At 40.7% G+C, this 26,391-nt stretch overlaps 4 protein-coding genes across 11 annotated transcripts; 3 read left to right on the plus strand and 1 right to left on the minus strand.

Annotated features, from left to right (window-relative positions):
* Positions 1–87: 87 nt before the first annotated feature.
* Positions 88–6,456, plus strand: syt5b (synaptotagmin Vb). 4 transcript variants are annotated; one of them, XM_049563589.1, is made up of 9 exons: positions 88–872; positions 2,036–2,245; positions 3,752–3,927; positions 4,008–4,106; positions 4,239–4,406; positions 4,746–4,913; positions 5,048–5,165; positions 5,297–5,430; positions 5,521–6,456. In XM_049563589.1, exons 2-9 carry the CDS (start codon positions 2,041–2,043, stop codon positions 5,728–5,730), a joined length of 1,278 nt encoding a protein of 425 aa, XP_049419546.1. In that variant the 5' UTR covers positions 88–872; positions 2,036–2,040; the 3' UTR covers positions 5,731–6,456. The 4 variants fall into 4 exon arrangements, 3 of the variants coding, with proteins under 3 accessions (XP_049419546.1, XP_049419545.1, XP_049419543.1); XM_049563588.1 differs by lacking the exon at positions 88–872 and adding an exon at positions 1,171–1,248; XM_049563586.1 differs by lacking the exon at positions 88–872 and having other exon boundaries at positions 1,789–2,245.
* Positions 6,457–7,735: 1,279 nt separating this feature from the next.
* On the plus strand, positions 7,736–15,085 carry LOC125880908 (dynein axonemal assembly factor 3-like). 4 transcript variants are annotated; one of them, XR_007448168.1, is made up of 13 exons: positions 7,736–7,804; positions 8,140–8,234; positions 10,088–10,194; positions 10,295–10,388; positions 10,480–10,634; positions 10,717–10,917; positions 11,046–11,168; positions 11,256–11,378; positions 11,720–11,870; positions 12,172–12,286; positions 12,450–12,524; positions 12,734–12,944; positions 14,960–15,040. XR_007448168.1 is itself a non-coding variant. In XM_049563738.1 (13 exons), exons 2-12 carry the CDS (start codon positions 8,153–8,155, stop codon positions 12,873–12,875), a joined length of 1,368 nt encoding a protein of 455 aa, XP_049419695.1. In that variant the 5' UTR covers positions 7,736–7,804; positions 8,140–8,152; the 3' UTR covers positions 12,876–12,877; positions 14,960–15,085. The 4 variants fall into 4 exon arrangements, 3 of the variants coding, with proteins under 3 accessions (XP_049419695.1, XP_049419696.1, XP_049419694.1); XM_049563738.1 differs by having other exon boundaries at positions 12,734–12,877; positions 14,960–15,085; XM_049563739.1 differs by lacking the exon at positions 14,960–15,040 and having other exon boundaries at positions 8,140–8,228; positions 12,734–12,930.
* On the minus strand, positions 13,130–21,659 carry LOC125880910 (troponin T, slow skeletal muscle-like). Of its 2 annotated transcripts, XM_049563744.1 has the most exons (13): positions 20,912–21,659; positions 16,146–16,175; positions 16,021–16,034; positions 15,911–15,937; positions 15,528–15,546; positions 15,351–15,408; positions 15,133–15,249; positions 14,925–15,002; positions 14,566–14,679; positions 14,355–14,464; positions 13,648–13,738; positions 13,524–13,564; positions 13,130–13,245 (listed from the first exon to the last, which is right to left on the minus strand). In XM_049563744.1, the coding sequence occupies exons 2-13, from the start codon at positions 16,166–16,168 to the stop codon at positions 13,200–13,202; spliced, it is 738 nt and encodes a 245-aa protein (XP_049419701.1). In that variant the 5' UTR covers positions 16,169–16,175; positions 20,912–21,659; the 3' UTR covers positions 13,130–13,199. The 2 variants fall into 2 exon arrangements, with proteins under 2 accessions (XP_049419701.1, XP_049419702.1); XM_049563745.1 differs by lacking the exons at positions 16,021–16,034; positions 16,146–16,175; positions 20,912–21,659 and having other exon boundaries at positions 15,528–15,543; positions 15,911–16,016.
* LOC125880909 (secretory phospholipase A2 receptor-like) lies at positions 21,563–25,156 on the plus strand. The gene is made up of 6 exons (XM_049563743.1): positions 21,563–21,595; positions 23,499–23,539; positions 23,634–24,011; positions 24,085–24,426; positions 24,541–24,641; positions 24,761–25,156. The coding sequence occupies exons 1-6, from the start codon at positions 21,573–21,575 to the stop codon at positions 24,845–24,847; spliced, it is 972 nt and encodes a 323-aa protein (XP_049419700.1). The 5' UTR covers positions 21,563–21,572; the 3' UTR covers positions 24,848–25,156.
* Positions 25,157–26,391: the final 1,235 nt, after the last annotated feature.

The following is a 26,391-nucleotide window of genomic DNA, read 5'->3' on the forward strand; positions in this document are numbered from 1 at the left end:
TGTATGGTATGTTAATTGGCATGTACCCGCACCACGCTCAGGTGAGGCCGGGGCTTTAATAAAGGAAGGGACCAGATACCAGACTATAAGCAGCAGGCATTCAAGAGACACAGTGTCAAAAATTAGGCCTACTTCAATTATTGCCACGGTAATCCATGTCCAAATCAAAGTAATCAAATGCTCAGTTTTTATATGTACTGCCCAAAAAAATCCCAAATAGCCTAGTTATTGGTAGTTTCTCAGACAAGGACACAAACAGTTGGCAGGATTATAGATATACCAGCAAGATTCTTAAAAGGTCAAGTGTCTGAAATAGTTATTATTCCTGCTATTATCGCTCATTTGCGACCTGCGTGCCAACAAAGTGGCAAACTGTCGTGTTATTTTTAGCTGCACTGACTGAAAACTGAGAGGTTAAAGAAGTCTGACTTTTGTTATCTGTTCTGTTAATCAGTTCTTAGATGAAGAGAAAATACAGTGATAGAGAGCAACAGTGTCTAGTACAAAACAGGGTGTAATTAAAATGGTCTTCAGTGTTATTGTATATACTTTGAATCTAGAAGACTGCCCTCCTAGAAAAAAACATAAGTCCTGTCAATTAGCTGATGTCACGGACGACAAAAGCCACATGTTGACAAGACTCAGCGAAGTACAACAGCCCTGCAATAACAGAATTCATTTTTGTTGTGTTAGCTTTCTCCCATTTTGTCTCCCTATGCAGCTGGGGTATTTTTCTAATAGACTGGGCTGCTGCATGCTGGATTGGAGCCACTGAGATCTCCAGATGCAGCGGTGCAAACACGTGGCAGGATGCCTGAGGATTACTGTTCACAGTGCTCTAAATACGGATGTGTGTTTTGTACAGTAAAATGGTAAGCCAAGGGATGGGAAGGATGGAGTATCCACTCTCAGTGAAAGTTGGTGGTAGATTGACGATTGACCGTGAGGAAAGCTATGCTGAGGGGATTAGTAAGGGGCCGGGTGCACTACAATCTCTTCAATCTAATGGATGATCACAACTACCACTGCTATGCTTCACCAGTCTAATGAACAGTTGCTTCCCTTCCCCAATAAACCTTAAATTGTTCAACGTGGGAAATTTTTAACAGTGGAGTCGTGATAAAAGAAAAAATGACTGTTGCTGTTTATCCATCTTGTTCGGAGACATACAGCAACAAATACACTTTGAACTAAAAGTTCCCCAAAAGCTCTGTGGATATCGAGGGAATTAAAGAAACAAATCAACAGGTAAGATAAAAATGCATAAGATTACAAACATTTATTTTTAGTATGAACTGCTGAGAAAAAGCTAGAATTCTTAAAGTCAGATTTGGTTGTGACAATACCAACTTTAAAGGACCGGTTTGCCTCTTAGCTCTTCTTTTAATATGAATGACTATCGTTTGAACAAAATCATCACCTCCTAATAAACAGCCGATAAGAGTTGCCTAGAAATGTGAACAGATGCCGTTAATGTTTTATTTTCAGTCATCATCCACGTCTTGAAAAGCATGTACGTTATAATCTAAAAATGTTAATGTTCAAACTTTTGCTCATTTCAAATACTAATATTCATGAAATTTATTAATAAAAAGATGGAGGTTATCCCTTGAGTTCCCATCCCAGAAAACACTCCAAGGGAGGAAAATTAAGGGAGAACACCAACCCCTATTTATTTAAGCTTTGGGAATCTGGGATTTTGGATTAATATTGTAGCACCACAGTTAAATCCTATTACGTGCAGAGACAGTGACGGGAGAAAAATGGGGATGGGACAAACGGGAGAGTGCAGGCGTGGGTTGTGGGGTGAGGGGGTGGGGGGTGACAGAGAATGAGAGTAACAGAGGGATTAGGGTCAGCCATGTTGAGCATCTGGCTTAGAGATGTCCTATGCTCTCCAACTGTACTGCAGCGCATGGACATAGGGATTACACAGCGCACAGTCAAAGTTGTGTTAAATCTCACTATAGGAGCCAACATGACAGAGAATATGAAAAACCTAACAGTAACTGCACTGATTCTGCTGTTTTGACAGCTGACATGAGGTTGGCCAGTGTCGGGGTCGGGGTCCGGGCCCGGAGGGCTGCAGAGCCGTCTGAACCGGAGTCGGAGGAAGCAACAGAGCCGGCTCACCACGAGCACTCCCATGCAGAACACCATGAGCACTCGCATACAGAACATCACCCCGGCCACGACTACAACCACATGAAGGAGAAGTTCATGAATGAACTCGGCCATCTGCCAAGTAAGCCACCTCTAGACTAGAGCTGAGCGATATGGAGGAAATCAAATATCATGTTTTTGACCACATACCTCGGTATCGATACTGCAACAATATTGTAGGGTTGACAATTGGTGCTTTTACAATATATTTACACAATGAGATTTTGGATATCATGCCCAAGGACCAGGACACATTACGTGTCTTTAATTGAGCTGGAAATTGCGATGTCGGGCACTGGGTGCTTCTCTTGGGCATACTCTGTGTCTACTTTTAAGGGCATAGAGGCTGGTTGCGTCTTAAGTTGCTAAGCAATCATAACAACCACTGTATCATAGCCTACTAACCAGAAATCCTGAGTTCAGAGCTGATCTTCTTCCAGGCGTGTGTAAGGCCTAAACTGTTGTCTGTGGGACAGATGTAAAGCTCTGGATGGCCCTGCACTAAAATTATGAACAACTTCTCCATGTTAATCATAGACTAGAAGAAAGGCAAGATATCTACTGCCTGTGATTGGTTGCTCCTCGCCACACGACATGCGGTGCACCTTCTGAACATCTACATTGAAAACAATGGATGCAGTGAGGGTACAAAAAAACATGGCATGTCAAAGTGGATTTAAGCAAATAAAAACAACAGCTAAAACAGTTTGATAAGTTCAGAAAATTACACCACTTTACTGTAATGCTGCCATTAAAACCAGGAAAAGACAACATCACGATATCCAAAATCTAAGATATCTAGTCTCATATCCTGATGTCAATATAATATTGATATATTGCCTGGCCCAAGAGATGAAACATCTTCGAGAAACCCAAGCAAGTCCACTTGCCTTCGATATAGCACCTTAGATAACAATGACCTGGATGACTGAGAATCTGAAAGAGCGTGACAATTGTTTTTCCCATCAATTAATAACTACTGTTGAGGTGCTTTGAGTCAGGCACTTAATGATGAAGTGTGCTGCTGGGGAGTGTGGTTACACACTGACACTCCCTGCTTAGAGTGTGTTATTATCTGATTGTGGAGAAGGGTGTTGCTGACAACACACATTCATGCTCGGCAAGCTGTCCTAGATAAACACGTGCTTAAAAAAATTTACGGCCAAGAAATGCTCTAAGGAACCTTTCTAAAAACATTATAAGAAGCAGTATGTTTTATTTCAACAGTACAATAGTATCATGTTTATTTTTGATGATTTTATGCATTACGCCCTTGGTTTTGTTTCAAGAGAACCTGTTGAGAAAAAGTTTATGTGCATACACTTATTATCAGCTGGTATATATACACGTTACATATCCTCTTGAAAATCCTAATGTGTAAGACTTGTACAAATCCTTCCTTTTGGAGTGGGCTGAATGGAGTGGGCTGTGTTTAAAAGTTAATAAGTCTACTTAAAGATCTGATTCAGATACATGTTTTTTGTTTGTTTTGTTGGGGTTTTTGTTGTTGTTTGGGCTCAGTTTTCCATATCACATCTCTAGTGTGAATTTAACAGACATTCACATTCACCTACTTTTTATTTTGCAGTCCCCGTGTGGGCGGTAGCAGCCATCGTTGTGGTGGTCCTTGTTTTGGTGGCGTGCTTCATCTTCTGCCTTTTCAAGAAATGCTTTGCGAAAAAGAAAAAGCCAAAGAAAGTGAGGGAGAGGAAAGCAGGTCGCCGCAAAAAGGAAAAGGAAGGTGAAGGAGAGGCGGGAGAGAAGGTATGTCATTTCCAGTAACACATCATCGTGTAACCTTACCTGATCTACAGCAGATCGTCACTGATGTTTTTATCTGGCAGGAGGGGGAGGTGAAGAAGGAAGGAGAAGAAGAGGAGAAGGAACAGGAAAAGTTGGGTAAGCTGGAGTTCTCGTTGGACTACAACTTCACAGATGCCCAGGTAGGTCCTGTGTGAAAACAATAATCACTATCAGTTCCATATGAGGACTCAACAAATTACAACCAGGAAGGAATTTTTACGCTCTTAAACGTCTGCCTGATCATTCTGACACTCGCTGTCTCTCCTCTGAAGCTCATAGTGGGTATCCTTCAGGCTCAGGACCTCGCAGCTATGGACATGGGGGGAACCTCAGACCCCTATGTCAAAGTCTTTTTGTTGCCAGACAAAAAGAAGAAGTACGAGACCAAAGTTCAGCGCAAGAACTTATGCCCCGTTTTCAACGAGACTTTCATCTTCAAGGTACCTCGTGCCTCACGCCGTGCCTTCGTCGACTTGATGTTCGTCTGTGTTTTGTTTGTTCTTTCTCTTGTCTTTATGTCTCTGTCGCAGCTTGTGTTGGTGCTCCAGGTTGTTGATGACATGTCTCTTTTTTACCCTCATGAAGCAGAAGTTTGGCCTATGTCTCTACTTCCCTTCGTCTTTAGTCTTTCATTCCCTGAATGGCGTCTGTCAAGGTATCCCTATGTTTTTTTAATCGTCTCCTGGTACTACATGTTCTTTGTTTGTTACATGTAAACAAAATTACCATCTACCTTCACCTATTGTTCAACTTAATGTTACGATAACCTCTCTTTGCAGATCCCGTATGCAGAGTTGGGCGGAAAGACTTTGGTGCTGCAAGTTTTTGACTTTGACCGTTTCTCCAAGCACGATATGATCGGCGAGATAAAGATCCCCATGAACAGCGTTGATTTGGGACAGCCAATGCAACAATGGAGAGACTTGGAGAGTGGTGAGAAGGAGGAGGTATGATATATTGTGTTTTCATTAAACCTTGTGTCAGGTATTGTAAATTTGGAGGATAAATAGTCTCTTCTATAAAATATGTACTCATTTACTTTGATGAGGCATGATGATAATCTGTAACATTTTCCTTTCAGCAAGAAAAACTGGGTGATATTTGCATTTCTTTACGATATGTACCAACTGCTGGAAAACTGACTGTGAACATCATGGAGGCAAAGAACCTGAAGAAAATGGATGTTGGTGGTTTATCAGGTAATCAAGCCTCCTACCACTTATTATCATTTTGTCAGATATTTGCTGAATTCCTCATAAAACTTCCATCTCAGGAGGAAGTAAAATAGCCCAACAAAACAACTATATCACCCTCTCTCCTTCTTCCATAGATCCGTATGTGAAGATTGTTCTGCAGCAAAATGGGAAGCGGATTAAAAAGAAAAAGACGACAGTCAAGAAAAACACGCTCAATCCTTACTTTAATGAGAGTTTCAGCTTTGACGTCCCCTTTGAGCAGATACAGGTAGGCTGTGTCTTCATATTATTTATCAGTTTGAGGTGTAACAGACGATGATGATGATTTGAAAAAACATTTTTCTTCTATGTCTCTCAGAAAGTGCAAGTCGTCATCACGGTGTTTGACTACGACAAACTTGGAAGCAATGACCCCATTGGAAAAACCTTCATGGGTTATGGAGCTACGGGAGTCGGCCTGCGCCACTGGTCAGATATGCTTGCTAACCCTAGGCGTCCAGTTGCTCAGTGGCACACTCTTCTGCCAGAAGAAGAAGTCGACGCGGCAGTCAAAGCAAAACCTCGTTAAAATCGCACCTTGCTCAATTATCAAATACTGCTGATGTGTTATTGTTTATCCTGATGTTTTCTCAATTTGCATGTTCTGTTTTCCATTTTGTTTCTTTTACGATACTTTAATATGTGTGTGTGCATGTGTGATGTACAGACATTTTTTGATATTTGGTTGTTACTCGGCTTCCCCTAGTTACCTTAGACAGTATTGTAAACCAATATCACTTTGTATTTGTGTAAATTGGAAACACTTATCTGTAAATGTTCACCTTGTGTGTATGCTCATGCATGGGTCTAGTAAAATCCGGATGCACAAAGAGTTTCAGAGTTAATTTGTGTACTGAAAAGTTACTCTGAAAACATGGTCGAGCAGGGACACTCAACATGCTTTACCCATGGGCCACTTGCAAAATGACAGAGGACCAGGGACCCGTTAATACACAAACATTAATAACATTTATCAGTACATATAATAAATTAATTTCCTGCTTTCCACCTCTCAACATTTGCTGTCCTCGTGTATCTTTGCCAAGAGAAAAATCCAGCTGCAGCATTTCTGCACAGGTCAGGTGTATATGCAGGGGTGTCAGCAAGCCACCCGGCACCCTATTGCAGGCCAGATTTGGCCCATGGGATGTAAGTTGAGGATCACTGTGGCAGAGCTTCTACATTTCATGGTATGCAGTCCTGAAACATGCTTGTTGTAATGCTCTGGATCTTTTCAAATCTAAATAAACTCACAATGGACAGTTTCACACCAGTGCTTCTCATACAATTATTAAAGAAGTTTATTTTATTACTGTTTAACTGTTAGAAGTAATTAAATAAAAACTGAACAAGTTACTCTGAAACACTATTCAATAGAGAAAACACAGGGTAAGATGGGGTTGACATGTCCCCACCCCCTTAACTCCTCTTCTAACTAATATATGGCACTAAATCTACCGTAAAGCCATGTATTGAATGGCTATGCTCTCGTTAATGGAGACATTTTATCTGAGTTACTGCATTCTTCAGATTTATTCCATCAGAATAATTTTAGGGTGAACTGATCTTATTTTTTTTGTCACTGGAAAATAGTGATCTATGTATTTATATTAAGTTGTACATAAAAAGCCTTCATATATAACTGAAATGATGATGCTGGATTTGTGGGAAAAGTAATTCACTATATTTTGAAAGAAAAAAAATCTCCTTTGAGGTAAAAATTTAAAGCTAAACTCCTAGGGACATCCTGCCTTAAAATATTATTTAGTTTGACTCTCTAGTATACAGTCACATGTGACTTTATATGGTTTACATCTACATGTAGTAGAATAGTATTGTAGTTTTAGCTGCTTGCTGGTGCTATTAGATGGCTTATTAGCAAATATTACTACCATTGCTCATCATCTGGAATTACCTAACACATTTTAGCTAGCTGGCTAAAGGAAGACATCCTGAAATAAAAACAATTAGTCTGAATAAAAGGCTAAAAGGCTTCTTGATAATCTCTTAATGGGTCAGGGTTGGGTAAAGTTACTCTGAGAACATGGTAGAACTCAACTTGCTTTACCCATAGGCCACTTTTGCAAAATGACAGAAGACCAGGGACCAGTTAATAAACAAAGGTTGATAACATTTATCAATATATGTAATAAATCAATTGCCTGCTTTCAACCTCTCTTTACCAAGAGACACAAGTTTGAGATTTGAGGATGACTTCTGCTAGGGATTCTGGGGGACCCTCCCCTGGTATCGTTTTTTTATGAACAAGTTCTATTTGATGCTTGGTGTGTTAATTTATGCATCCTGTACATGCTAAAATCATATCCAAATATTTTTCAATTTTACAGTAAATTAACTTAATCATTAAGAGGGGCATCTCCCCCATCTTACCCTTTATCCAACAGTGTTTCACCATAATAATCTATTGATTTTAAAATCTCAAAAGACAGGAGCATACATGGCCTACTACTAGTTTACATTCTGCCCTGTTACCACTAGATGGCGCCTGCCCTCCATATTAAAAGACTGTTGCTTAGCAACAGGAGCCAAACTCTGTGCTCAGGCGGTTTGCTGTAAACTTTTCTCAGTTTTCAGTCTTTGAGGTGAGTGTTTTCCATTACTTTTCTTTTAGTTGATAGTATCTAGTCACAGCTTATGAACATTTGTCACCACACTGAGGTAAGAGACGGGTCTCTACCCCCAAATAACAGCTTCATTGATAACGTTAAGCTAACTCTATATGTTCCTTTGACCGAGTAACGTTAACGTTACTGTTAGCTAACGTTAGTTAACGGTCGTGCTAAGCTAAGCTAAGCTGTCTCGTGAACACTTAGCCAACTGACACTCCTGTAAAAGTAACATAATGACACTTACTCTGACTGAGTGTTGATGTGAAACACTTACAGTCAGGTGTCCGGCTCGGTTTGTCTTTCTTTAGGTCACATTATAGGATGAGTGGTGGACGGGCTTCAGAGGGCGCTGGCTGCATCACCTGGTGGGGCTTCAGTCCTGCGCGCGACCTGCTGAGTACGGGTGAGAGCCGCAGGTGCACGTGGATGTGTGGTCCACCTACACACGTGCAACAGATAAAAATAAACCTTACCTCGACCAACTAGGACATTTTAAAGTGCTGCTCCAAGTGAATGCAGATAGTAAGGATCCAATTATCGGTGGTAAAAAGTAACTAAGTACATTTACTCAAGTATTGTGCTTAAGTACAACTTTGAGGTACTTAAATACTTCTATTTTTTGCTACCTTATACATCCACTGCACTCCAACTTTGAGGCAAATTTTATACTTTTACACCATTACATTTATTTTCATGGCTATAGTTACTAGTTACTTCACAGATTCTTATTATTATTACAAAATGCAATCAACTAATAAATTACAGAGTATTTATATAGATTGAAATGAGCTCCACTTTTACCAGCTGTAACATTCAAGTGATGAACACATTAATGAATCAATAATCCAATTTTTATAATAGATATTAGGCTACTCTGTAATGGGCCAAATTCTGCATAATGACCACAACTATTTTCAGTACTTTAAGGTAAGGTGAGGTAAGGTAAAGTGTCCCTGAGGGGTAATTTGAGATACAGACAGTAGTCACGAGTACAACAAAACTGACAGTACAATACATTACACACAGAATCCAGTCTCACACACTGTCAGGGGTAAATCATGGACATTAGTGGTCACTGCTGGTTAAGATAAGTGATAGCAGACAGGACGATGGATGATCTGTAACGCTTATTGCTATATTTAGGGAGACAAAACCTCCCCCCGATGAAAGCATCTGAAACTCAAGATGGAGGGGATGTTGAGAGTCTGAGACAATAGACCGAGCTTTAGAGGTGACCCTTTCTTCATACAGATGCTGCAGGTTATTTAAAGTAACACCAGTGATCTTACAGCACAACTTTTCCCAACTTGTTCTTGTTTTTAAAGGTCAGATTACCAAACCAACAGACAATGCTAAAAGAAATAACAGACTTGAAACTCTTCAGCTTCCTTAAAAAGACTAGGCGTTGGTTTGCCTTCTTACAGATGCCGTCAGTGTTCACATCAAAGCTCAACTTATCATCTAAGACAGTGCACAAATACTTGTACTGCTGCACTGCTGCCACTGACTCCCCCTTAATCACACAAGGCGCAGGAAGGCAGGGCCTCCTCCAAAAATCAGTAAACATTTCACTGGTCTTAGACACATTGATGTGGAGGAAAGACTGGTCACACCAATTAACAAATGTGTCCAGTACTGGGCCTCGATCATATTCTGATCCATGAAGAAGGCTTATAGTAACAGTGTCATCTGCGTACTTCAGGACAAATCTTGATGCGTGATTACTCAGGTACTTGACAGTGTCCTGTTAACCCTGACCCTCTGACCCGAGTTTGTTAAAAAGTCAATGAGCCAACAAACAATGCTAAAAAAAAATGTATACTTTGATGTTAATACTTTTGTACTTTTACTTAAAGATTTGAATGCAAGACTTTTACTTGTAATGGAGTATTTTTACACTATGGTACTGTTACCTTTACTTAAGTAAAAGACAATGAGTACTTTAAAGTTGACACTTAAAATATAAAATACATTTAAAATCCATTTGTCCGTAACATTGAAATAACACAGGAGATATATAGGGGATGTATGAAATGATTATTTTTTTCATTTAAGTGTAGAAGCTAAACTCCTCCAATAATAAATGATGTGTTCACAGAAAGATCTGTAAAAGAAAATTGCCTCAATAATTCAGTCTGCTATTTGAAAATTAGGATTACTAAATCATTTAAATATCTGTATAGGTAAAGACTATAAAGTAAGTGGTGTATGTGCGGTGCATTGGAACTACTGTAAGCTTTCCCTCTCTCTGCCCAGGCCCCGAGAGACGTGAAAGCAATGTCAACATTTTATTGGTTGGCAGTGGAGATCCACGACATATTTTGAAGACCATTTCTAGTTTGCGGGATGAAGAAAGTCTTCACGTGAGCCTCTTAGTCTCTTAAACTGTCATTTGACCCCCCTGAAAACAAATTGATACACACTACTGTGAGCTGTGGACGTCTTCTCTCTGCTTTCCTGCAGGTGTGGGTGATAGAAAATAGCATGGAGTTGGTGGCGAGACAGCTGTTGCTCCTCTACCTGGCGCTGATGCCAAAGGAAAGCATGGGAACGAATGGTGGGGGGGATTTTGTTAAACTGTCAGCTTTATAAATGTTCAGTAAGAAAAAAGATAAATGTGTCCTAAAAGCTGTAATATGTGTTTCCAGAGAAGACAGAGGTGTTCCTGGAGGTGTTTGGGAACGGTGAGATCCGCAGTCAGACAGAGGAGACGCTGAGACACGCAGCATCGCAGCTCTCTCTGGCTGTTACCGAAACACTGGAGACAGCCACGCACCCCTGTCTGAACACGACTCTTCTCAAGGTGATTTGTAAAACAAGCCCACACTGTGTGTTTCTGTGAGACGTTATGATTGATCTTTCATACTCTCTGAATATTTCTGCAGTTCAAGGAGCGAGATGAGCTGGCCAGGATATTCAAGCTGTGGATCCAGCCACGGCCTTCATCGTCTTCATCTACTTGTGCTGCTCCTATCTTAATGTCCAAAGTCTGGGATTATCGAGTCAGGCAGCACCTTGGTACATGCTATGACTATAAGAAGGAGCGCTTCGACTGGGACCTTATAATGAAACTGCACGAGAAAGGGGTATTTGAATTATTTGAGTGCTTTCTCATATTTGTCCACTAAATTTGCCCTAAGAAATTATGTTTTAGAAGGACAGAAATTTGGATGCTTATATGTTCCACTGAAGGATGGATGCTCTGTATCTGCAGTGTGGCGTCATCAACAAACAGCAATATGCACGATGGAGGGAATGGGGTTTGGCGTTTGAAATGAGGGAAGGTGCCTACCAAATAACCAATCAAAGTTTGCTGTCTTCAAGAGTGTTCAGTCAGGTGAATGTTTGTCTGTTTTTCTGCACAATGTTTCTACACAATGCAGCAATAACACGACATGAAGGAACTTTTTGTGTGTCCGGACAGAGAGGGGACAAAGTGGCTGTCAGAGGCTACTGGGGAGACATTGTTTCCAGCCCTTACCTCTCCTTTGGCATCGAAACTGATGACAAGAGCCTGCTGAAGACACAGAATGGGCAACACATAAAGGTAGATATTCGGGGGGGGGGGGGGGGGTCTGGAGCCTATCCTAGCTGACATTGGATGAGGGGCGTGGTACACCCTGGACAGGTCGCCAGACTATCACAGGGCTGACACATAGAGACAGACAACCATTCACGCTCACATTCACACCTACGGGCAATTTAGAGCCAATTAATCTAACCTGTGTGTTTTTGGACTGTGGGAGGAAGCCGGAGTACCCACAGAAAACCCACACTGACACGAGGAGAACATGCAAACCAGGCATTTTGGCTGCAACAATCACAAAAAAAAGACTGCAACCTCCTGGAGAAACTGATATAAATGTCTGTCCCTTCCTTTCCTCACAGACGGCCCAGGATATCTCCATTGCAAATGTCCAGGAACTGTTCCAGTCGCTGTCCAGTAGACGGGGCTGCCCCACCACTTCTCAGTCAGTCGCAGAGACAGGGGAGCCGTCCCCGTCCCCAGAGGCTGACCCAAAATCTGTCACCATTAACGGTAAATGGCTTTTAATGATTGTCTGTGTCGCGTAGGTGAGATTAAAAGCCATTTGACTCAGAGTGAAAATGTTCAGACTGAGGGGAAAGATTGACTTTAATTATGTTGCATAATTTCTTGTTTCAGTGTGTTTGAATACATTAAAGAAGTGTGAACAGGAGCTGGGTCTTTAAGCGTTTCAGTGTGCAATAGATCACGTCTCATCCCTCTGAAGCCTGTTTGGATGCTTAGCACACAGAAAACAGTAACTGTGTGTGAAACTTGATGGCTTTAGCGCTGAATTTTCTCAAATCCTCCTCAGATTTGATGCGTCTGAGTGGAGTCTCTGTGACCTTCCTGCCTATGGACTCGCTTAACAAACTGCCAGAAAAACAGAAATACTCCCACTTCTTCAACACCATCTATTTCTCTGCCAGGTGAGAGCTCTGTAATTCTCTAATAGGTCACACTACTAAATAAATAATCCATATTCTCTTAAATATAGATATAGTAGCCTAAAATAGGATCCAGTCACAGACTACAGCTATAACTGCTGACCATGTTTCATTTCTGTGTTTTTGTTTCCCTCCCTGTCTAAAGCTGCGCGCACCAGTTGGGCCCGACGATGAGACAGATTGCAGCACCAGACGCTGTGCTTGTCGTGGAGTTGGCCAAGTGAGGGTTTTTATAGTAACAGGGGCTTGTTACCATGGTGACAGTACAGTCACCCAGAGTACAGTGACTATGCTATGTTATTCACAGGCAGTGTTTGCTTTTGTGTATCTGAATTTTTGTCATGTTTGCTGCATATCTCGCTGATAAAAAGTTAATGATAACTCTAATGCTGTTGTAGCATGTAAGCTGTATTTGTATGTGTGTTGCAGGTACATTTTGGATCTGAATAAAGAGCAAGAAGCAGGCTTTGCAAAGAAAGTGGCGAGCATGGCTCTGGAGGCTGGATTTGAGCCGTGGCGTGAGGGGCAGAGTGATGACGTTCATGCTGTTTTCATACCACAGAGGAAGTAAAGGTGGTTAATTTCTGCACCCTTTCTCAGCAGCTTCACCTTCACAGTGTGCAACAGAATGACAGTCAAGGTGATACTGCTCATTTTCAACATCTGAATTTATTTTTCTCTCATATTGGACGTTTACCATCTAAACCATCTAAAAGATTTCATTTCCAATTTAATGACACTGAGAAAGAATGTTTAATTTATGTATCCGTGCATTTTAATAATTACAGATGCAATTGCGAGTGGATGTATTTCAGTAAATGCCACACAGAACTCTCTGCAGAACTCCTAAAACTTGTGAACCATCTTCTTGTTTCATTGTGCCTCCTGTGTGAGTTCACTTCCAGCGTCCTCCGACCTTCCCCTTACCATGGACCTTTTTGCTGCATTGAGACAAGAAAAAAATACACAGTAGATCATGAACTGTCCTAGTCCACACAGAAATGATAAATAAGTGTGGCTGAATATATCACTTTGTATCTTAGATGTGTGTATCCTGCACATAGAGAGGCCAGTGTTAAAGAGCTGTGAGTTTGGCATTTCCTGTGTTAATGTGACTGCCGCCGTTCATCCGTGGTTTATTTGCATAGGCGATGCAAAGTAGCTTTCTAAAAAGTTCTAGGTTGTGTTGTGACAAACTGTTATGAGCAGAGTGACTTACAATTTCTGAGCATGTGTGATTCTGTTCAGGAGAACGTTGATCTGGAGGAAGAAACAAATTGTGATGTCACAAATTAGCCGTTTTTATAATGCTAGTTTTGTATATTTTCAGGTAAATGGCTCACCTCGTACTTCTGTCTCCTCATTTTCTCAGTCAGGTCAAATTTCTCTGACTCCAGCTCGTAGATACATTCCCACATCTCCTTGGCTCTCTCTCTAAAAACACAGCAGCATTGACAACTTGAGGTGACAGAAAAATGCACCACCTGAAGTCTGAAAGGGGAACTACACCCTTTTTCAAAATGTATACATGTTATTCCTACGGTCTAAGACACATGCTGTTTCATCACTTCTACAAATGCAACTGTCGCCCGTGTCTCACTGTCACTATCCTCATTCATATTTGAAGAGGTTACAAATTATATTCAGCCACAAAATACGCCTGAGAAGCTGGAAATCAGAACGGTGGTACAGAGAGATGTTGCATAGAGATGATACACCATCTCATCGAGTTGCATTGGTGTGAACTGGCAGGTTTTTAGAATGGAGAGCGGCGCATTGCAAGTAGTCACCTGTTTCAACTCAACTCATCGCAAATCTTTGGTCTGAACTGGGCTTTAGAACGTAGGTAAAAAAAACTTTGTCTTGAGGTTTACTTCCTCGGGCGTGGGAAACAAAAGCACAGGGTTAGGTTAAGAGCAAAACATCATGGTTTGAGTTTAAGTAAGAGTGCTTTTAACTAAAATAACATCAACATGGAGCTGGTTTCAAATGTAATGAACATTTATGCACCAGTCAAAAAGCATCAGTCTTTAATGGACCTTACACTGACCTCAGGCCGTCCTCTCTCAGGGTCTCAATGGCCAATGGCTTGCGTCTCTCTGCCAGAGTCTTCTTCTTGATTTCCCTCGCAGTTTGCTTTTTGCCTCGCCTCTGCTCTGCCTGCAGGAAATAAACACTTTGTAGGAGGATCAGACGCTCATGAACTCTAACTGTCTTGCAGTGTACAGTGACACACCTGCCTACAAATGTATTAGTCTGACCTTAGCCAGGAAGCCTCCAAAGTGAGCCCCCATGTTGGAGAGCACTTTCTTCTTCTTGGCCTCATCATCGGCCCTCTTCTTCGCCTCTTCGTCTTCTTTTCTCTGTCTCTCCTCCTGGGGGAGTCACCTACAGCTGATTACTGCAGTTTAAGTTGCTCTTTTATGGTGTGTGTGGTCAAAATATTTTGATCTAAGTGGATTATTGACATGCATGGATTAAAGGGACAGTTTTTTTTGCGCTTTTAGAGAAGGCAGGCATCACCAAAACAATCTAGACTGATAAATAGCTCGACAATAACAGGGAAAATATGTATTTTCTTATATTCTTAAACAACATATTGTAATACAATGTTCGTTACCGCAATGCGTGTCTGTCTGTCCCGTTCTTTTTCAGCCCTCACACGCTGCTGCTCAGCTCTTTCTGCCCGGCGGCTCTCCTGTAACACAAAAACCATACTGACTGGACTTAAACACATGGACCTGTAAGAACAGTTATTCTGAACTACAAATCTCTCTCTCAAACACATGGACAAACAGTTGGGAAAACAACACGGGAAAAGACATTACAATCCTGTCTTTGAGTCCAATCAGCTCCTCCTCCTCTTTCTTCCTCTGCTCAAAATGGACGTCAATCAGAGTCTGCAGCTCCAGAAGATCTTTCTCCATCCTTTTTCTGTGGATGTCCTAACAGGCACCAGTGGATACATTGAGATTATGTAATGGCTAGTTTTGGTGGTGTAATGGTGTATAAATGTTCCATTAACAACAATCTTGAAGGGACATACATCAAAGTCAACCCTCTCCCCCTCAGGGATTTTAGGGGCAGCGAGCTGTGTGACCGGCCTGTAAAATAACATGAGGGCATATGAACATAGAGGAATGATATTTTTACATCTTTGCGATGCATTCAGTGGTATTATCTGACACTGTTTTTTATATGAAGTGTTTCCATGTTGTCTTACTTGTATTTGGGGCGTTCTTCTTTAACATGGCAGCCAGGACCGCAAAGAAAAGTGAATCTGATCATTTTTTATAACACGAGTTCGATTTGAAAACACAACAGATAACTGAATACAAGTTTAACTCTATAGGCAAAAAGGCAGTTTTTATACTGTAACTGCGTGGTAGGGTTTAAAGTTTCCTGCTCCTGTTTTAATGTAAATTCAAGTTGTGTTTTACCATGCTCCTGATGATACATCCTGGAGGGATCACAGGATGTATATCAGTATTTACATTTCAAGGGTTCTCCTGTGCAGACGCTTTCACAGACAGGTTGCTGTATGTGAATGTGTTACTTCTAAGGAAAGGTCATTTAAATCAACACAGTTCATCATCACAGCCTCACCTCCCTCTCCCTGCTCCTCATCTTCTTCTGGAGAAAGAAAAAAAACGACACAGTGATTGAGCTCAGAGAAGCAATACTGCTTTAATGAATAAATGAGTGAATGTCCTTACCCTCCTGATGGCCTCTGAATAAAAAGAATTGAAAGGATATATCAGAAGCTTATGTGCATTGAATGTGAAGGTAGAAAAGTTTATAAATGAGAAATAAGTGAAGTGGTAGGAGCGGATTGACTCACCCATGATCTTCTAAATCAGACATGGTGACACTGCAGAGAGAACCATGAATATAAGAATAAATACTGTTATACATATATAAGTATAAAATAAAACACAGCCTCATTCCATCCAGTATACAGAGGAGTGTTGCTGCTACAGCCTTATTTGGTCTGGTATGACTGGTTGCTTATGGTGGCTAATGTTAGTGAACGTTACTGCATAGATATTGCTGTTTAACTTTTTCTTTCTTGATCTGTTTGCTGGACTTTATGTCTCTTTTCTCTTTGTGCCACTGTTACACATTTTAGCTCAGTCAGGTCACCTAATGATGATGCCTTCAAAGCTATTGACTTGAAAATGTCGGGAAATAAGCAGAAATTAATTGTGCTATTGTTTTGTAGTTGCCACTTGTGGCCACAGGGGTCTCTGTTGAGCAAATGTTACATGATCCCCCTTTCACACAGAGATTCCACAATACTGCTGTAATGCTGCACCATTACAGCTTTGCCACGCTGGCGCAGAGTCCTGCATCGGGTCGGGTACTTGTGGGTACCCAGCAGGTGATTCAGGGGTGGGGGAGGGGGCTAATTTTATCCATTTCTCGCCACCCAGTAGTTTGGAATATGCGTTTGGAAATGTATATGACTAGCAGAATACAACTAGATAAACAAGTTCTTTTTAATCAGACAAACTCACTTGACAACCAACACAGGCAAATTAATTTAAGGAAATAGGCTGTTAGCCAGTTAGCAGCCTGTTAGCTAAGTGAGCACGTTGTCATACAGTCTCTCCGAAATTCACCGCAAAAGTTAAATTTTTTGCCCGCAACAAATTCCAGACCAAAATATTACAAAGGGGGGAGTTTCAAAGGCGCATCAGATAGCACAGAGATTCCCATAGGAATGGACGGACTTGGCTCGTCTCCGTACACATACGTAAGTGGATACGAGGCGTCAACTGTGGAGATGTGCTGCTCAATATTACGAGAATAAGCAAAACAAAAATATTAGTTTAAATTGTATGTCCTGAACAACCTTCATTTTAAAATATGTTCGTTTCACATTTACAAATTGCTCAAGATCATCACTTGAAACATGCTGCCTAACTGAATTATTTGAAGAGCTAATGGTTATCATAGGTTTTGCAGTTTCAGGTCAGCCTATGGATCTCCTGTCGACGGGTCGGGTCGTGTAAGTAGTTGCTCATATGTGTGCGTGGTGGGGTGGGTGTGGCATTGCACGTTGCGTTTCCTGTTCGGGAGCAAGTCTTGAAAATCAGTTCCATTATGCTGGCTGGCATTAATTTGTCTCTGTTACTATCACCACTGTCGGCTTAATGGCGGAACAACTTTGTCCCCTATTCCATGTTCAAATCTTCTTTACAGAGCAACGAGGGGGAATAATGGCGCAACATTCCTACCTTGACCAGGCTATATGAAAGGAGCTATGGTCTAAACATAAATCAGCGGTTGACTTCCTGGCATGGAGATAATTTAATGTCAGTACTGGACCTTTTAATCCATTACTATGTTTGCATGACACCACTCCACATAGCTGAGCTTTATCAGTCACTAAAGCTCCTGTCGTCTGATGTCAAAAAGTAAAATAGTGAACAAATTTCATGACTTTAGAGACAACCACTGGGGCAGCATTACACGTTTACCACAGGCCGTTGCTATTGTTCAAAGAATCCGATAAAGCCATTTGTAGCTAATGATCTAGGAATAGAAGAAGCCAGAGGGACTCAGGCCGGAGCAGTGTCCTGTTACCCCGGATAAGAGTGAGGTATCAGCTGGCCAATCCTTTTTTAATTCGATTTACAAGAGGGAATGTGGGATGGAGAGATTAAACTGGTCGGCTGGCTGCTATTAACACCAGCCAAGTCCTCTATTATCATTTGATCTACTCGGAGTCTCACTGAACTGAAGGGTATTTAAATGTGCGTGGAGCCTCATACTTTTGCATTCGTGACCATCACTTCAGCAGCTTATATTCGTATTTCAGAGGGAGTTGTTAAACGAGATACAGTATTATGAATTTACAAAGTCTGATGAGCTGTAGTTAAAGCGAACAAAAAGAAAAATGAGTCTCTGGGTAGACACACCAGAAGTACACTAATTCTCTAAACATTATTTTCAGTGCTTACAACTGGATGCCTGCCTGTCTTTGAGTGCATTAGCATGATAGATCAAGCGCTGACGCCGCCCACATCGCTCAGATCCCTCCATAGTTTTTAGCCAAGATGTCAGAGCATGAGCATGTGAATCTGAGTAAACACGGGCACAGGGACAAAAGACAGATGAGGGATTGAGAGAGGAATTCATCACATCGCTTCACTGTCGAATGTTTCTGACCAAACTGACCGACACAGACGCACAGAGAGGACAAGGGCACCGAGAATAACTTGTCATGAGGGATCACTCCTAATTTCAGAGATATCAAACACCTGTATCAACATCCGCCTTAATTTTATTGTCACTTAGTGGAAATCCTGAAGTTTCCCAGGATGCCAAATACTGCAGGCCTCCAAATGTGTATTAAATAGTGCACGAGCAATCATGGCATTTTAGATTTATATATTTCACAACATTAACATGATATAGCTTCAATGAAAAACTGGAAGAAGCAGATACTGACCAATCACTGTCACTTTGAAATGCTTTAAACTGATTGAATCAGTTGTTTATTATTTGCTATTATTTAAATGTTAAAGGTCCAGCATGTAGGATTTAGGGACACCTATTGGCAGAAATGGGCTATAATATTCACAAGTATGTTTTCATCGTTTTATAATCTTCTGAAAATGAGAATTGTGTTTTTGTTATCTCAGAATGAGCCGTTTATATCTACATACAGAGCAAGTCCTCTTCCACGGAGTCCCCCATGTTGTTTCTACAGTAGCCCAGAACAGACAAACACTGGCTCTTGATAGGTCCGTTCGCACCTTTGCATTAGTCACTACACACTTGGCACACATTTGACCTTAAGAAGTGCAATAACACTTGAAGGCAGAGGTAACAAGCTGTGAGCACTGACATATTAGCACCTTTTAAGTTAATTTGGTGAACTTGCTGCTATTTACATGTCCGGCTGACACAGAGCAACATAAACATTCATTGAGAGTCGTGTCTCTGTTCACCCGTTGACTTAGTCTAATATTTACTCTTCTTTTAGCTCTGACTTTGGTCTTAACCAACTCCCGTGGGAAATTCATTTGGTCCATTGTTTCATAAAAATATTGATTATAGAATACCAATATTGTCCCGATGTCCCAATCCATAAACAACAGTGGTGGAAAAAGTCTTCAGATCTTTTACTTCAGTAAAAGTACTAAGACAGTTGTCTCGAGATACTTTGTTTAATAAAAATGTCCTATGAAAATGCTGCATTCAAGGTCTTACCTGAAGGACCAGTGTGTAGGATTTAGGGGAATGTGTTGACAGAAATTAATATAATATAATAAGTATGTTTACTTTAGTGTACAATCACCTGAAAATATAAATTGTTGTGTTTTTGTTTCCTATGAACGAGCTGTTTATATCTACATAAGAAGTGGGTCCTCATCCATCAGGTCATCCATGGAGTCCACCATGTTGCACCGCCATGTTTCTACAGTAGCCCAGAATGGACAAACCAAACACTGGCTCTAGAAAGGGACCTTGACATTTTTTGCATTGTTTTGTTGACACTTTAGTTAGCAGCCCCTTCGCAACAAGCCAGACAGCTTTGGAAAAACAGATTTTTTAACGTGTAACTGCTTTGTTCAGTGTTTTCACGGGTTTAAATCACTGGGTTCATTTGTTTTGGAGCGAAAGAGACCTCTGCGGATGATTCAGCTCCTGGCAAAAACATCTTGAAGCTCTGGATCTTAAGCTGTCAGAGAAAAAACGTGAGCACACAGTAGGTGCTGGGCTAGCGGCCTGTCTGCGACATGCCAAAGAGCTTCAAAGAAACACTGATTTGTAATGTGAAACGGTTTTATCTGGAGTTTTTACCGGTTTTAATCACTTGGTCTGTTTGTTTTGGAGAGGAAGAGACCTCTGTGGATAATTCGGCTCCTTGTAAAAACCTCCTGAACAATGAACACTTAAGGAATCCTAACTGGGAGTTCATGCTTGGCACAAAGATTTAGCCAGTTGCAATCTGCACTGCTAGATGCCACTAAATCTTACACACTGCTCCTTCAAGTAAAAGTATAAAAATGTCAGCATCTAAACATACTCAAAGAACAAAAGTACTCATCATGTAGAATAGCCTGTTTCAGAATATTATATATATGACTGTATTACATAATTATTGATGAATGAATGTAAACCTCACTCTAATTGGTGGTAAAGATGGGGCAAGTCTTTTAATATATATAGGCAACTACTGGGTAGCATGAGAATTGCACCAAGGAATCAATTAAGTTTTATCTCCATCCATATATTACATCATAACTTATTTGTTGATCACATTTGTATTAATAATCTGAATATGCAAAGTAACTAATGCAAATGTAGTGGAGTAGAAATATAAAGAAGCAAAAGATTGACATACTTTAAGGCACATACAAGTACCTCAACATTGTACTTAAGTATAGTACTTGAGTAAGTGTACTTAGTGACATTTCACCACTGATAAACAATATGTCATCGAACCTGATGGTGTGCATGTTCTACATGCATACAAAAAAGAAAAGTCCAAACTTCTTTAATGGCTTTAACTCTTTAAATGACTGCAAATATTTAAGGGGACAGAAACTTACTGCTTCTAGATGAGTGTAAAGAAAAGTCCAAAGCACATACCTGAACAGCAAAAGGATGTTTCACTGATGATGACAAAAAAAGAGGAGTAACAACTACAGGGGAGACAGAGCTTTATATAAGGGGTCCTCTGGGGTGATGCGTGTGTGTGGCAAAATTTAGAAAAGGAGGACAGGGGACTGTATGCGGATTATTAACAGCTTTTGGGAACATAAGCTGAAGTCTGACAGGCAGGATAATGAGCGAAGGGTTTGCTGCTGACCTCACAGCTGAAACAAGAGACACAAGGACAGGTGGCAGAGGATAAATAGAGACAGAGGAGAAAGAATAAGGAAGTAAAACAAGACAAGTTATGTCAGGATACAAACAGATCCGAGTCTGGCCCAGGATGGGAAGGTTATGAAGGTCAATGAATGCCGGCTTTTCTCTTTTTAAACTGACAAGTTAACTATGACTGTGTGGTTTTTCACAATTTAAAAAAAAAAAAATCACGCTCTTATCTAGAGCCTGCTGTAACTACATGACCACACTTGCTTTTTACAGATTTTTTGGTGAAATGCAAATATGACCTTGCGATTGGTCAAATGCAAATAGCATTTCCATAAAGACAAATATGAATGCTCTTTGAGGGCAAGTGAAATATGCCAGGCGTGAAGAGTGACAAAGAAGGGGCGACAACCTGCAGAGGTGCTTTTTATCTCTTATGAGGAAACATCTTTGCATCAGGTAAGGAGAATCATTTATATATCTATAATTATTTACAAAATCTGAGCTTATTTTAGTCAGAATATTTTAATATAAAAAGAACATATCTGGTAGTATGGAGAAGTGGATTTCTTTTTTATTTCTATGGATCATGAATGTGTCAGAAAAAACATGGTTACAGAGCCCTTAAAGTCTCTAAAAGTTGATATTTTTTAAGTTATGAGCACAAGTTATTATCTTTTGCACACAAGATAATAGCTTATTCCTGGAAGATAATATCTTGCACGCACAAGATAAAAAAAAAATTACCTTTCAGGACTTTAGGGGCTGCAATTAACTATTATTTCATTACTGATGAATCTGTTGGCCATTTTCTCACTCAACAAAATTGTTCAGTTTACAAAGTGATGTCATCAAGTATCTTGTTTTGTCCTACCAGCAGTCCAAAACCCAAAGATATTCGCTTTATTCAATATAAACCACACAGAAGCAGCGTGTTTTACACTGGAGAAGATGTAGCTGGACACTTTCTGGTATTTTTCCTTTAAAATGACTGCTTTACCAATTAAAGGTCCAGTATGGAGGATGTAGTGGCATCTAGTGGTGAGGTTCCAGAACTGATACCTCTTTCATATGCCAAGCTTGTGGAGGCATGTTTGATTTGTCTATTCTGGGCTACTGCAGAACAACACTGTAGACTTTATGGTAGAGGGCAGAGCCTCCAGGAGCATTGCAGGGCTTTGAAACCAATTTTACATAGTGACCAAATGTGGAATCACAACATCACAGTCTGTCACATGATGTCATGAGTCCCAAAAACACTTTTACCCATTGACCTACATTGTAAAAGACCAGCATAAATCAGTGGATACATTTTTTTGAGCGCAACTCCACTGAAACATTAATTTCACTATTGTGATTTGATCCATTTGGTCTGATAACATCTGATTAACATTTTATAACATTCTAGTGAGGTTTAGAATTGTGATGTTTTCTTGGAATTTCCCCTTAAAGTTAAGACTAGGTCCTTGTAAAGATAAAAGTAATTCACAAAGCATTTTAGACCTTAAAAGCTCCTAAGATGAGGACTTTTAAGAGGTTTCAGAGTTTCCTGTGCAGAGGAGAAAATGGTGGAAACACAAAGGGGTCAGAGAAATATTCTCTAAATGTTGGATGACAGTGAGTAAATGAAATGCTACAGATTAAATCATACAGAGATAATATTTGTGGTTGATGCCCACCTAACACTATAACACCAGAAACAAAATGATCACAACACTAAGACATTTGGAAAACTGGAAAAATGCAACAGTGCAGCAGTGATGACTTGAGTGTGTCTCAGCCTTCCATCAGCAGAGTGATCACACTAACAATAACAACACTTTCACAGTCAGCAGTTCATTTCCACTGGGTGTCCACACCTTGCAGGCTCACAAGGGGGTGTGTATATGACAACCAATCACACCCGTTAAAAGAATACATCATCAACCACAACTCCTCACTAAGGGAAACGTTTCTGTCCCTTCCTTCCAGAGCTCAGAATTGCTCTGAGAAATTTCCTAACTCACTCCTAAGCTAGGACTCCTTACTAAAAACCTTTTACTAAGTTAGGAGCTCTCTGAGAGTATTCTGTGAATATGTTAATATGGCCTCAGGTCTCAATCCATCCTAAGGTAAAGAAAACACAATGATACCTATTTTCAGGTGATTAGAAACTAATGAAAACATAGTTCTGAATATATACCATCTCTGCTAGTGCCCCTAAATTCTGCACACTGGACCTTTGAAATAGTGATTTACTTTCTGTATATTGACTGAGAGATTAAGCAGTTAAATCGTTGAAGCTCCACTGATGTGTGCAAATAAAGCACTACATTTGAGACTCGTGTATAACTTGTATAACATTAATCCTTTTATACCCTAGAGAAAATATGCTCCATCTAGTGATTCTGCTGCTAACTTCAGGTAGGTGTCTTTGAGTGAAATGCTGAAATTAAAATTCACAGTTATAATCATAACGCCTGCTTTATCTGATGTTTAAGTGGGTGTCCTTCTGCAGGTTCCGTAACTTTCTGCTCACGCATTTATCGAGAGTATCACCTGATCACCGTGGAGAAGAGTTGGGGCGAGGCCCAGAGTTACTGCAGAGAGAATCACACTGACCTGGCTACCATCGGCAGCCATGATGACATGAAGAGGCTGGTGGACATGACAGAAGCCAGCGGCGAGACAAAAGAGATCTGGATCGGTCTGAGAAAGGGCGAGATGACGTCCTGGCTGTGGTCTGTGGGAGAAACTCAGAGCAGTTACGGAGTAGCTGAGTACATGAACTGGGCCAATTCACTTGATTCTTCTCATCACTGTGGAGGCATGAAGGGTGATGGGAAATGGCTCCATGAACTCTGTGGAACAAAACTTCCTTTTGTCTGTCAGGAGGGTAAGTAATTAACACATTTTCCCATCCTCTCCAAACCTTTGGATCTCTACAGTCTATGTTGCTCTGTCCACAGGTGAGGGGTCTGGTAAGATGTATGTTGTTCTTGAAGACAAGTCATGGAGGCAAGCTCAAGAGCACTGTCGACTGGACGGCACTGACCTGGCCAGTGTGAGGAGCCAGACTGAAAATCAGGCATTGCAGCAAATGATCAATGAAAAGGTGCCGTCGCTGTCCTTGGTCTGGATCGGTTTGTTCAGAGATGAGTGGAACTGGTCGGACCAGAGCGACAGTTCCCTCAGAGACTGGGCGAGCTCTCAGCCAAATGATGATGGAGTCTGTGGGTTGTATAGACCTTCTTCCAAGAAGTGGTTTGACAGAGGGTGTGTTACATCACTTCCCTTCTACTGCTATAATGGTGAGCGTATATCTATTATTAGTCTGATTCTATTAAGCATCTTTCTTTCTTTCAATGCCATTCTCAACATAATTGATCTAACATACTGTAAGTGTCCCTGATGCATTGTTTCAGCCATAGAGGAAAGAAAAAGGATGATTGTGAGGTTGGAAATAAAATCAGATTCATTCTTAGACTTAAGTGACTCTGCTGAGATGAACGCCATTTTGAACCAGGTAAGTTTTGTCTTCTTTAAAATGTAGGTGCGGCTGACACCTGTGTACACAGCTGATTATCATAGTCACATATCAACTAGCTAATGTGTATAAACGTGTGATTTTTCGTGCTTCCACAGGTCCAAGAAAAGTATGATGGGGTTAAGCTTCAGTGGAGAGTCCAGCCTGATGGGGAGATTTTCCATAAAAAAGAAGGACATCATTGAAGCCTGATAGAGTGAAGCTGCTAATTTGAAATTATCTGCAGTGCCGAACAAGACATTAAATTTACTCCAGGACATACTGAGAGACAATGAATACAAAGCCTGGTGTGTTTTAAAGGTTCTGTATACTACATTCAGAGCATTAATTAGCAGTAAACAAACACAGATATCTTTCCATTCTAATGTAAATATCAGTCTAAGGTAACTATGGATAAGAATTTAAGTGTAGGGCTACCCAGTGCTGTACGACCAGTCTCACAGACAATATTTCATTCGCCTACACACTTCACAAACGACGAAAATCAGCTCCAAATTTGGGATTTCTGGTTAAGTCGGCTATGATACAGTGCGGGTCATGACCAATTAGCAACGTGAGGCACAACTTGCCTCCACGCCCTTGAAAGTTGGCAGAGAATAGGTACAATGGTAGCGCCATGCATCCAAACTCGGATTTTACAGGGGGTAGAAGATGCGGTATGTGTCCCCGCCCTTAGCTCTGTCAATACTGTTGCTATTGCTAGCACTGTTAGCGCTGTGTTAAAGTAACTCAAGATTGAGCGACAAGATTAACACTTTAATCTGAAATTAAACTTGTAAGGGCTGCATGGTGATCCAGTGGTTCTGGTTCTGGTTTTGAACCTGCAAGCCAGTTGTGGCCTTCTTGTGTCACTGTGGGTTTTCTACAGCTTCCTCCCACAGTCCAAAGACATGCAGGTTAACTGGTGACTCTAAATTATCCACAGGTGTGAATGTGAGTATGAATGGTCGTCTGTCTCTATGTGTCAGCCCTGTGATAGTTTGGCGACCTGTCCAGGGTGTACCCCGCCTCTCGCCCAAAATCAGCAGGGATTGTCTTTAGCCCCCCTGCGACCCTGTAAATGATGATCAGTATGAAAATATTATCACTTTTAATATTGATTCCTGTAAGCTCTGCTGATCTGTTTGTTAAAGACTGGAAAACAAGTCAGATGACGGTACAATAATAATTTCAATCTTCAACCTATCAGTGTTTTGTGAATTATTTTTCATGCTTGAGTATTTCAAATTTTACATGACAGCTGTTAGCGCCGTTAGCTGTTAGCCGCCAGCTCAGCCACCTCCATGTTGTGAACCATGCGCACACATCCTGACTTAGACTCTGAATCAGATATGCTCTGAATATCGTATACAGCTCCTTTAAAGGCAGCACACATCCCCTTACTCCTACAGCTTTTATACCTGCAGTCACATGGTATCTGACATTGTGCACAGATGTTATTTATGTATTGATGAGGTTATTTCTTTGTTTCATGCTGTCTTTCACTCTTATTTCTCATAATTAATTAACAGTAGGCTTGTTGTGTCCATTTGCAGAGAAAAATATAAAATAGATTCATAAACTTTTTCCCTTTAGACAAATGCAAGCTTGTGCGCATCATCTGAAAAAGAAACTCCAACACTATTTTGGGGCTCTAGAGGGAGCTGCAAAAAAAATCTGGTAAACTCAGGTGATGTCCACTGTAGAGAGGCATTTTGGGTAATGTAGGCACCTGGTTTTGATGAGGAAA

This window comes from Epinephelus fuscoguttatus, linkage group LG20, assembly GCF_011397635.1.
Source record: "Epinephelus fuscoguttatus linkage group LG20, E.fuscoguttatus.final_Chr_v1".
NCBI classification, from domain to species: Eukaryota; Metazoa; Chordata; class Actinopteri; order Perciformes; family Serranidae; genus Epinephelus; species Epinephelus fuscoguttatus.